Source organism: Carya illinoinensis, chromosome 9 (assembly GCF_018687715.1).
Source record: "Carya illinoinensis cultivar Pawnee chromosome 9, C.illinoinensisPawnee_v1, whole genome shotgun sequence".
Classification (NCBI taxonomy): Eukaryota; Viridiplantae; Streptophyta; class Magnoliopsida; order Fagales; family Juglandaceae; genus Carya; species Carya illinoinensis.
In genome coordinates, this window is record NC_056760.1 from 3,254,747 (window position 1) to 3,266,851 (window position 12,105).

At 39.1% G+C, this 12,105-nt stretch overlaps 2 protein-coding genes across 3 annotated transcripts; one reads left to right on the plus strand and one right to left on the minus strand.

Moving 5' to 3' along the window:
* Nucleotides 1-322: 322 nt before the first annotated feature.
* LOC122276009 (FT-interacting protein 3-like) lies at nt 323-4,379 on the plus strand. Of its 2 annotated transcripts, none has more exons than XM_043085417.1 (2): nt 323-751; nt 1,529-4,379. In XM_043085417.1, the coding sequence occupies exon 2, from the start codon at nt 1,635-1,637 to the stop codon at nt 3,957-3,959; it is 2,325 nt and encodes a 774-aa protein (XP_042941351.1). In that variant the 5' UTR covers nt 323-751; nt 1,529-1,634; the 3' UTR covers nt 3,960-4,379. The 2 variants fall into 2 exon arrangements, with proteins under 2 accessions (XP_042941351.1, XP_042941352.1); XM_043085418.1 differs by lacking the exon at nt 323-751 and adding an exon at nt 912-1,153.
* A 2,089-nt stretch (nt 4,380-6,468) lies between these two features.
* Nucleotides 6,469-11,788, minus strand: LOC122277458. The gene is made up of 3 exons (XM_043087438.1): nt 11,559-11,788; nt 9,763-10,870; nt 6,469-7,743 (listed from the first exon to the last, which is right to left on the minus strand). The coding sequence occupies exons 2-3, from the start codon at nt 10,843-10,845 to the stop codon at nt 6,733-6,735; spliced, it is 2,094 nt and encodes a 697-aa protein (XP_042943372.1). The 5' UTR covers nt 10,846-10,870; nt 11,559-11,788; the 3' UTR covers nt 6,469-6,732.
* Between the last annotated feature and the right edge of the window lie 317 nt (nt 11,789-12,105).

Below are 12,105 nucleotides of genomic sequence, written 5' to 3' on the forward strand. Positions count from 1 at the left end.
TGAACATGTTGGTAAGTTCGAAGATTCTAACTGTGAGAAATAATTCAAAAGTTGTAGATTCCATAATATTAAATTTGTAATAAATATTGTAAAGAGTTTAAATATTGTGCCTGAATCTGTTCAAATGGGAAAAAATTTTTGAATTAAGAAATTATATAGAAACAGTAAGAAATGTATAATATATCTTACAAAATTTATTAACAATCTAATAGTTTTTGTTTTTAAAAATGATCAATTTAATAGTTTATCCTGAAATTTCATTCGAAAATCAATAATTAAAACGCACCTTAAATATCTACTTCGTGAAAACCAAACACGCCACCTCGGGGGTGCCAGAAGGTAGAAACAAAGAGCGGTCGGTCATCGTCGCATGTGCGAGAGCTCCGACAGTAGCCCCATGCACGCTTGACCCGGGTCCCAATTCCTACCCCCGGCTCCCTACACTACAGCGACAGTCTCTCTCTCTCTCTCTCTCTCTCTCTCTCTCTCGTACCCACTAGTCGAAACTCTCTGTATATCTCTCGCATATTCATCAGATCCCACACCCCCCAAAAGCAAAAGCGATCTCTCACTTTCTCTCTCTACGCTCCTCCCTATCTCGATCTCGGCAAGTCCTCACTCTTATCTCTTTGATTTCACTGCTACCCAAAAAAGGCGAGCCGCGAGCCCCATTTCCGTTTGCTTCGGGCAGACGATGAACCACTTTTCAGCTATTGGTCTAGGGTTTCGGTAATCCTCCTCTACCTTCAAGGTAATACCGAGAAGCCTTTTGTTTTCTTTGAGGTCTCGTTACTAAGTACTATCCCTTTTCATTTTACTAAGCATTTTATTTGCCATGTTTGGTTGCCGACAAAGTTCGGGAAACGCACATACTACATTTGCGAGCATGATGGTATTTCCAAAGTTACTTTTTTCTCGGTATTAAATAGTATAAGCAACCGAGACAGATGGATAAGTTTGATTCTGATGGGTGTTTTCCTTTTCTAAGGGTCCGGATTTAATGAAAGGAGGATTCGTGTGGGCATTTTTATTTATCTATTTTCCTACATTTTCTTTGCCGATATATTCCTGGGTGTTTTCGGCAGCTCAATAATGCATTGGAATATCTGTTTTCTCTGCACTCTGATCTAGCAGCATGATTGCACTATTCGTGGTTCGTGACTCTGTTTATTTCTGGTTTGGTTTCTAATAGGTTTCAAGTATTTAGATCTGACGTTCCTAAGGTCATTCTCGACCCTTAAATCTTCAAAACGTTTTCTACCAAAAGATCTGGGTTTCTCAGTGACCACTGTTGGTTTTGCTTTTGCATCAACTGTTGTTCTTAAAATATAATCTTCAGCAGCCCTCGCTTTTTCAATTTTATTTTTCTCTCTTATCAATCTGGCGTGGTTTTGCTTTAAATGTTTCAGTTTTTGTTCTTGCGCTTCAAATGGTAATTTTGGTTATTATCGTATTTTATAGTTTTCCTAATGTTTAGGTAACTTGGTTTGGTAACGGCTACTTGACTCTGTTTCTTCCGATGTTTTAGGTTTCTGGTAACCTTTGAATTAAAAAGGACGAAGATACTTCTTCTATAGAGTCGAGCTCTTCAACTAGACTCCTTTAGATTTGGGAGTCTACTTTGAAGCCAGAAGATGCAGAGGCCTCCACCAGAAGACTTTTTGTTGAAGGAGACCAACCCCCATCTCGGATGGGGAAAGGTCACCGGTGACAAGTACACAAGCACCTATGACCTCGTTGAACAGATGCAGTATCTCTATGTGCGTGTTGTGAAGGCCAAGGACTTGCCTGCAAAAGATGTCACCGGTAGTTGTGACCCATACGTGGAGGTAAAGCTAGGAAACTACAAGGGTACAACTCGGCACTTTGTGAAGAAGACGAATCCTGAGTGGAACCAGGTGTTTGCTTTCTCGAAAGACCGGCTTCAGGCTTCAATTCTTGAGGTTACTGTGAAGGATCATGATTTGGTGAAGGATGATTTCATAGGTCGAGTTTCCTTTGATCTGAATGAGGTTCCAAGAAGGGTTCCCCCGGATAGTCCTTTGGCGCCTCAGTGGTATAGATTGGAGGAAAAGGACGGGACTAAGGTCAGGGGGGAGCTGATGCTGGCTGTTTGGATGGGTACGCAAGCTGATGAAGCATTTTCTGAAGCTTGGAATTCAGATTCAGTGGGAGTTGGGGGAGCTGATGGTCTTTCTAATATTCGATCAAAGGTATACCTCTCTCCTAAGCTCTGGTATTTGAGGGTCAATATAATTGAAGCTCAGGACTTGCTGCCGAGTGATAAGGGTAGGTTCCCAGAAGTTTTTGTCAAGGCTAGTTTGGGAAACCAGGGTTTAAGAACAAAAGTTTCAAGCAGGACCATCAATCCTATGTGGAATGAGGATTTAATGTTTGTAGCAGCAGAGCCATTTGAGGAACCCTTGATTTTGATTGTGGAAGAGAGAGTTGCACCTAACAAGGATGAAGTTCTGGGGAAGTGCACAATTTCTTTGCATCATGTTGATAGGAGGTTGGATCATAAACCTGTCTACTCTAGGTGGCATAATCTTGAAAGGTATCTCATTGTAGAGGGGGAGCAGAAGAAGAAGGAAACCAAATTTTCCAGCAGGATTCATACGAGGATCTGCTTGGAAGGTGGTTATCATGTCCTTGATGAATCCACACACTATAGCAGTGACCTTCGTCCGACGGCAAAACAGTTGTGGAAGCCCAGCATTGGGGTACTGGAACTCGGAATTCTAAATGCTCAGGGGCTGATGCCAATGAAGACAAAAGATAGTCGTGGAACAACAGATGCCTATTGTGTGGCAAAATATGGCCAGAAGTGGGTTAGGACAAGGACGATCATCGACAGCTTCACACCCAGGTGGAATGAGCAGTATACGTGGGAGGTATACGATCCTTGTACAGTGATAACAATTGGGGTGTTTGATAACTGTCACTTGAATGGTGGAGATAAGATTGGAGGGCCTAAGGATTCAAGAATTGGGAAGGTAAGGATTCGTCTCTCCACCCTTGAAACTGATCGGGTTTATACACACTCATATCCTCTTTTGGTTCTACACCCCAGTGGGGTGAAGAAGATGGGTGAAATTCATTTGGCTGTGAGGTTCACTTGCTCCTCATTGCTTAATATGATGCACATGTATTCACATCCACTTTTGCCTAAAATGCACTATCTCCATCCATTAACCGTTATCCAGCTTGATAACTTGAGACATCAGGCAACTCAAATCGTATCGATGAGGTTGAACCGGACTGAGCCACCGCTGAGGAAAGAGGTGGTTGAGTATATGTTGGATGTTGGCGGGAACATGTGGAGTATGAGGAGGAGCAAAGCAAACTTTTTTAGGATTATGGGAGTTTTTGGTGGGTTAATAGCTGTGGGAAAATGGTTTGACCAGATTTGCCACTGGAAAAACCCCATCACAACTGTATTGATTCACATTTTGTTTATAATACTGGTCATGTACCCTGAGCTCATCTTACCTACAATTTTCCTCTACCTGTTCTTGATTGGGGTTTGGTATTATAGATGGAGGCCAAGACATCCTCCTCACATGGACACTCGCCTTTCTCATGCCGATTCTGCACATCCTGATGAACTTGATGAAGAATTTGATACATTTCCAACTTCCCGGCCTCCTGACATTGTAAGGATGCGATATGATCGGTTGAGAAGTATTGCTGGGAAGATTCAGACTGTAGTTGGTGACTTAGCTACTCAAGGAGAGAGGCTACAATCTCTATTGAGCTGGCGAGATCCAAGAGCAACAGCTCTGTTTGTGATTTTCTGTCTGGTTGCTGCTATTGTACTCTATGTTACACCATTCCAAGTTGTGGCTCTTCTCACAGGATTTTATATTTTGAGACATCCAAGGCTTCGGCATAAGCTTCCTTCAGTACCGTTAAATTTCTTCAGGAGGTTGCCTGCCAGAACAGACTGCATGTTATGAGCAAAGAGCGATTGCTTTGAGTGGAATGGAACTGAGTTCCCCCTCTTTCCTGTTATAACACGGAGAAGAAGTGAGAACAAAGGTAGCATGTCGGCTTCAACCTTTGGCAGCGGCCATTGGGCTCTGGATTACCTTCCTCTGGAGGGGTATTAGGTTTTGTGGATTTGTTTAATGGATGGCATTTGTAGTATTTCTGTTTGAAGCTTGACTTTATGTTAATCACGCATTGTTCACCTATAATTTTGTAGGTTGTGAATCAGGCTATTGCTGCACTATCTCTATGCTAATGATATTTGCTAGATTTTAGGATGGAATTAGCTTTCTTTGTCTTTATCAAACGATTGATAAGTATATCTTGTTGTGATGTGGAATGGTCTTGAAATATTAGTATTTGCTCCTGACACGAGTGCTTTTGCATAATGTGATTGTCTGTCTTTTCAATTTTGGGTGTAAATTTTCATGATTTCATATTATCTTATTAGTTTGGTGTCATCCCGATGCATTTAATTTATCTATATGATTGGCTATCACGAAGCTCGGGACGCTGATTTGCTAGTGTGTACGAGTGGTACTACGCTACTTGGATGGATGAATGAATGTGGATGTTGTTGCTCTCGAACAGCGAGACAAGCATACAATTATTTCTGTTGTCCGTACATAATATTATGCTTTATTTATTTCAAGTTGGTTTAATTTATTTGGATGAGAAAACCCCATGCATCCGGGACACAGATTCCCTTGTCCACAATTGTTGGGGTTTTGTAACTTTTTTTATCTTATACGATGGCTGAGTGCACTCTATTAATATGCTTTATTAATAGAGTAAGGATATGCAAAAGTGACTGATGAGTTTTTGGTAATTCAAGAAATTTAAAAATATAAAACCTGATCCTTAAAGATATGGTTGTTAAGTATGCACGGTTGAGGTGACCTTAGGCCTCCAATGTAGAAAAAATCAAATTAACTCTGCTCTATTATCGTACACTTAAAAAACAGTAGGTCGATTAAAGTTGCCTCAGCAACGGCGCCTGCCTGATGTTCAACACCAATTTTGTTGACCGCTGGGACCATTTTTAAGGCACTTCCTTGCATGGACCATATTCTTGGAATCCTCATCCTCTGTCCGCTGCTGTGCCCTACACTACATAGCGGGGACCTATCCATGGCGCTGTTTCGTCTCTTTTCATTTCCTTTCCTTTGCAGACTACCAAACCTTCTTTCCTCTTAACTTCAGTCTTTGCTTATTAGGAAGTTTTAATTTAAGCACATATATATACATATTTGTAGATTAAGCATTTCTCTTGTTTACCTGTATCTTGCTTGTCTACAATCCAACGCATTGGTGGCCTTCACCCACACTTCCGCAATGAAATATCTTTTTGTTGGAGAGGTATTACAATTATAAAAATATTTCATTAAAGTAAATTTACTACTTGACGTGCTTTTATGTAATATGTTAGATCTATTTACAATAAAAATAACTTTATAATTTGACATATCAATCAAGTAACGTTAATTTATATGTTTACTTTTATAAAATATTGTGATTAAAGTATTTCTCTCAGTTATTAGAAGCTGTTTTGTATGTTCCTTCGGGTCTAATTATTGGTTTATAAACACGAGTGGTTTCAAAGTTGAGTTCATTTGGGAGATTGTAGCTGTATACATAAAGAAATCTCGACTCTCCATGGAGCTTATCATCCACCCTACTTTCATACCATTTTTTCACTCGTGCGTGCGCTTTTCGGTAGATTTCTTTTTCCATCGATCTTTCCTCCTTTTAATGTGTTTAGTATGAATCTTTAGAATCGAAGGCCAAGCAAAAAGCAAAAGCCCATCACTTTTCCTCTTTTTCACTACCAAAGTTTTGAAACGCACATTCAAAAAGTTGCGTATGTGACGGACTCTGGTCTGTAAGAAAACATTTTTAAGTAGTTATGCTCCCAATGCCTCCCTCGTATGTCCCAAAATCGTGTTACTTTTTGTATATCTACATTCCACGTTTAAGCTACCAAATGCCTCCAAAGGAGTTTGGTATTTTATTAGGCTAAATAACATATTCAAAACTCAAATCGAACAAAGCCTAAAATAAAACAAAGAATCATTACGAATCGCGCATACATTGATGTTGATAACCATCAACCCTTCCATGATACATAAATATTTAACTTTCGGGTTTGATATCCAATCATGGCTCTCCTGGAATGATAAAACACGAATATACAGACCTTCTCCGCTAGGCAAAGGTAGGAAAGATATTACTTACATATTTATATAAAGTAAAAACTAAAAAGCAAGATATTCGTTGAATTGTCCAAAAGGCCCATTCTTTCCAAAAGCTACAGACTAGATACCTGAAGGATATATGTGCCCAAACCGTGGGACTGACCCCCTTATATTAATTACAATCGATTTCCCACGGCCCGAGTCCAACCATCTCAATCTCAACGTCGCAAATAGCCCTCGAAACCCTCGTAAGTTACCGTCGGGAGAGACAATCAAAACTAGGTTGGATATCAAATCTAAAGGTTCTTCCCTCCCAAGTTATGTGCTTCAGAATTCATATTGGAGGGGTATTTGAAAACTAGTCTTTTACATTTTCAAAATTCTGTCGCACTCAATAAGTACTACAACAACATAATATATGACCATATATAAATTCTCATACTTAGACTAAAGTGACATTTAGATGCTGATGTAATCTCAGGTAATTTGTGAACAGTAGTGAATAATGGTGAAGTAGTTTCACTTATCAAACAAGAAAGCAGAGTTATCACGGATTCTCTAGGACTAGGGCCGATTTAAGCTTTAGGCCCTCACCAGCCTTCCTCCACTTTAATTTGGAGGCATCACTCAAGCACTCCTCAATTAAGCTTGATTTTCTCCCGGAGTCTTCAGATACTAAACGCTCCAATTTGGAATTGAGATGCTCTAATTTTTTGGTAAGTTCCTCTACTTCTTTAGAATACTTGTTGATATCCCTTATATGTTGGGAACGGGTATTGCTTACTTGTTCTTGGAGCTGAAGTCCAAAGTAAGCACGGACCACTCTCTTCATATGATCAATGGCAAACTGAATTTTGAACCCAGCTGATTTCAAGGCTTTCAAGTAGTACCACCAATTCCCTAATAAATCTTCTTTGATGTCCATAACCCTGGTGTCGCACATGCTGCTTATAGTCCCACACAATATGACGAAGAGAAATATCTTTACCCCAGGAGATAGAGTGGTATCAACACTAACATCACCATGTTTGGCAAACAAGTTTTCTAGGATTGGGACCAAGCTCCGAGGCACCGAGTATTCCATCACATTAACCATCTCCTCATCTTTGCTCCAAAAATCCATAGCATCCTTGGGCACGGAATCAAGCTTTTTCTCAAATGCTATATATTTGTCATCCAAAAAGAAGGAACCACGAGACGAGTTCTGTGCATCACTACTTATTTCAGTTTCTTCAGTCGCTAAAACATTTCTCAATTCCTTAGACTCATCTTCACTCAGACTGTTTAATATATGATGCAAGATTAATAAACCAGGCTGATCGCTATCTTTTTTGCTCGCTTCTGCCTCATCCTTTTGCCCCATCTTACTCAAAGACTCCAATATATTCTTGAGGGTCGGAGAATCATCCTTGAGCTCTGGTTTGTATATGATTGCTTGCGCATCTTCTATTTTCAGCATTTCTTGTAACAGGTTTTTCGTTACTACCTTTGCAGCCATCCTTCCATCAGGCATACTCAACTCCACATCCCCATATTCTCCCTTTAGCCAACTGATAACCTGATCACACAGCCAAACCAATGTGAGGTCAAGAGTAATAAGCAAGACACGCATGCAATTCTAGTTGAACAATCTCAATCTCTTAAAAACTTTCATAAAAGTTATGTGTATGCGTTTTGAGATGCTCCGCATCATGTAGTTGTCCCATGTGCAACTAATTTGATAAAGCATATATAATTGGGTCATTGGGGGTGTGAGAGCATTACTAGTGAACTAGCTATTCTTTAGCTAAAATTTAACTACAAAATTCACTTTTTTGGTAGCTAGCTACTTTTCAAAAGCATCATATAACAAGCTCCCTAAAACCATCTCTATTCCATTTAAATATACATTGTTATTTAGAAGAAAGGAACTTGAGTGAAATAATGCTGCATATTCCCATATCATTCTAAAAGAAATAAAGAAAAAAGAAACAACAATTAGTCTCTTTGCTGGACAACAATTAGTCTCTTTGCTGGGCAACAAACAACTTCATATCAAATCAATTCCAGATAAATTATGATCTAAATCTCTAGCATTTAAGAAAATTGTTCCATACTCCGCATCTGGCCATTACAAAATTAGATTCAAATGATTGTTAGCACACAAGAAAAGTATATAGAACGTTATACAGCCATAAAATACTTGAAAGTAACCAAAAGAGGTCTTGTAGTCCAAGAGGAAATACAATCAAACAAGAGATACTGACTATCGTTGGTTCCATTGCGGTAACATGATATCTACAGGTTCTCACATAGAAACCGAGAGGTCAAGGTGGGCTAATATGATATCTACACACCATCACTTGATACCAACTTCCATAACTGCAAGAGCCTACTTCAGTTTGTTTGCTTCACCTCCTTCCGTTTAGCTTCAACAAGCAAAGTTGACATTGGGAATATTTATTTCCATTCCTGGAGAGTCCCAAGGTTGGGTTTTCTCCCAGCCGGTAATCATAAATCAAGACATCAAATGCATGAGATAATCAGAACTTTATCAAACCATGAGATCAAACATGGGTTTTCCCACACTTCATAGCCAAATCTGAACAGGGAAATGAGGTCTGGGCCAAGCTTTTTACAGGTTTTATGGAATAGATATTGCAGATTTTGTCAATTAAGTACAAAACGCGTGTAGATCTTGGGTTGGGATAGGATTGCAAAGAAAGGCTTAGATCGCATACATGCAGTATATTTTGTGGCCCAATTAAATCTAATCCCTTTCGCAGGCTACAATTAAATCTAGCTAGCAGAATCAAAGGTCAGCCAAAAATCTAATCCATATCATTTAAGACACCAAAAGAAAAGGACACCAAAGATCAATGCTAAAAATCACATTTTATTGCACAAAAATCACTTGTCTATGCGACAGATCCGTAAAGTCCAGCCAAATAACTCAAATAACAGCATGATTACAACAGAACCATCAAGATTTTGAATCATTTTTTTCAACACAACAACCCAGTGATATAACCTCAAGGAGTCAAACCTGTAGATATCATTGTTGGGAGCCATTTGACAATCCTTTTGTGGATGCTGATAGTTTTATGCCCTTAACACTATGTTTTGTTGATAGCTTTCTATTTATTTCTTTTGTAGGTTCTAAGCGTGTTTTTTTTTTTTTTGTGATAAGTAGCTTCTAAGCGTGTTTTATTGATAGCTATGTCAATGTATCATACTTTTGATTCTTGAACTAAAGTCCTCTGGTTTTTCTAAGATAGTCTATCAGATGAATTTTTAAACAACAAAAACTGCTTTCTAGAAAAACTATAAATTCACAGTTAGAATATCTTCATATTTAAAAATATAAAAGATCCAATTGGTAAATAATGATATACGAAATAGAGGAATCAATTATTCAAAAGACTCAAAAACTAAATAATCGGCCATAATTTGTTAGGCAATGCGTCATATGCCACTAATTTATGTACTTGGTGTTGCAAATGTATGTTTAATCGTCATAAGAATATGGAAGAAATCGCATAAAGATGGAAGATGCTTAAAGTCGAAACTTTGAGCCAAAGAGCTAAAGAGAGCATACCTCAGGGATTACACATGAGATCTCGGCTACAAATCGGCCGCAAGGTCCGCAACAATAAATGGGTAATCGCGGATCTCTTTCAATCTCACAGGCATCGCAATAGAATTCGTCGTCTGACTCGTCTTCAACCGGGGATTCCACGAGGATGAGCGAATCTAAATGACATTTGTCTCTGATGGTATACGGTAATGGGCCACATTGAATATGGAGGCAGAAATTGCAGGGAGGACAACGGAGTATCCAGGAGCCATAGCTCTTTTTTTTTTCGATCGGTATCCCGATACCACAGCTCCTGCCACAGGCGTTGCAATTAACTTCAATTCCTATATTCTCGACCAAAAAGAGAAGGTGTTCGTGACCTTCATATTTTACAGCGGAAGCTTTTCCAACGCATTCAACATGCAAATTAAAATTACACACTTTGCATCCGTAAGAAAAGCCATCGCAACGGTTGCAGCATAAGTAGCACCGAGATCCTACTTGGGTTACAGATTCATGAAGGTATAGAGGGTGGGATAGGTGAAGGAGGTCATTGATCTTCGGAGGAAACTCAGCACAGGATTTGTGGCGCGAAATTTTACATTTGCGGCAAACATAGGTTGGTCCTAAACAGTATTTCCTACATGCAGAGCAATAAACTTGGTCAATTTCACTTAAATCCTCAACGCGAAAGGGATGTGGATGGCTGAAATGCTTAATCTGCTTTTTGTCTTCGGATTCTAGGCTGGTCAGTAGAGCGCATTCAACATCAACAAACACTCCGCAAGGCTCACAATGGTAACATATACCCCGAATACACTTGCGACAAGCTTCGCAGATAAAGTAATTTACCCAAGTACGCAAGGCGAGAGAACATGAGTGAGCAAGAGAATCTGGGATTTTGTCTGGGTACTGGAACTCAGCACATGGTTGGTGAAGAAAGATGCCGCAACTTTCACAGCAATAGCAAGCACCCAAGCAATATTCCCCACACACAAGGCATTTAACAGGGTGACTAACTTCGATTTCCACCTCCTCAACGAGTACCAGTGGATGCTCGTGGGTGAAGTGTTGTAGTTGCTTGCGGCCTTGTTTATCAGTCATTGTGCACCATTTCTCCCTGCTTTACCTGTAACAAACTTACTTATAATAAGATTGATATAACATACTTAGTTATGGTAAGATAAACAAGTTCTTATGTATTTTAGTTACGCCTTCAAATGTATTGTGTACATTCAAATCTACCTCATCTACACTGTAAAGATTAGGTGAATAAGAATATTTGTCATTGTTCAACAGTGGGCATTTGAAAAGCACAACCAACATGCAGGTCAAGATCGCATGTCTCGGGCTCACAGCGGTAGCAAAAGTCATTGCAACTCTGCATAGCTTAAGAGGATGTAGGTGAAAGGGATTTTTGAACTTTCTCGGCAATTCTGCGCATGATTTGTGTAGATAGAACGGGCATCTGGTGTGCGCATAGAGTGGAAGAGTGCAGATTGTGTCGCACCCTATGCATCTAATCTTGTTCCTGTAATCGCTTCTAACTTTTTCCTCACTTCCAAGAACAACGAGGTGCTCGGGATGACTGAAATGATTAAACTCCATATCTCGCTCCAGGTTGTTTTACTCAGAGCAGGGCAGTTTTCTTCGGGTTTTATAACAGTGAATGAATGATTGAGAAGTACTCAACTAATCACGTCATTTTAAATCAAATACACGCACTAAATTTATGGTTTTTTAAATAAAAATTAAATTTAGAAGGCAATTTTGGTTCTTCCCTACCACCGCGACAGAGATAGGAGAAAAACACCTACCAAGCATCGGTATCTTTCTTCTTGTTTCAGGTACTTTGCAATTCCCTCAATCCTGGTCGTTTCTGAGCGGAAAGATCCCTTCTTCACTTTTCTGTGGATAGAGAGAGCCTTCTTCACGCTGCTGTCGCCTCACTACATCCTCGAACGAGAGATCGCTAAGATTCGAGGATGAAATGAGAACTTTTTATTTGTGGGTGACGGTAGTGGCGGAACAGAAATTGGCGATTAAGTTGCATACATGCGTATAATTATGTACATGTATGTATTGTACACTTTGTTATTCTCTTTTTTAATGGAAACTTTTAGCCTTCATTCATCATATAAATTTACTTCCATAATCCGATATATTTAGGGATGTTTCCATGTTAAACATAACATCAAAAATTAAAATAATACATTTAGAGTTTTATCAGCACACTATTTCTTTTTTTGATTGGTCTAGTTTTTACTATTACTTATACTCTCTATAAAAAAATATTTAAGATACAATACTCTTTACCTAAATAAAGACTTAACATCTTTAATAGAAAAAGATGACTCAACTTTT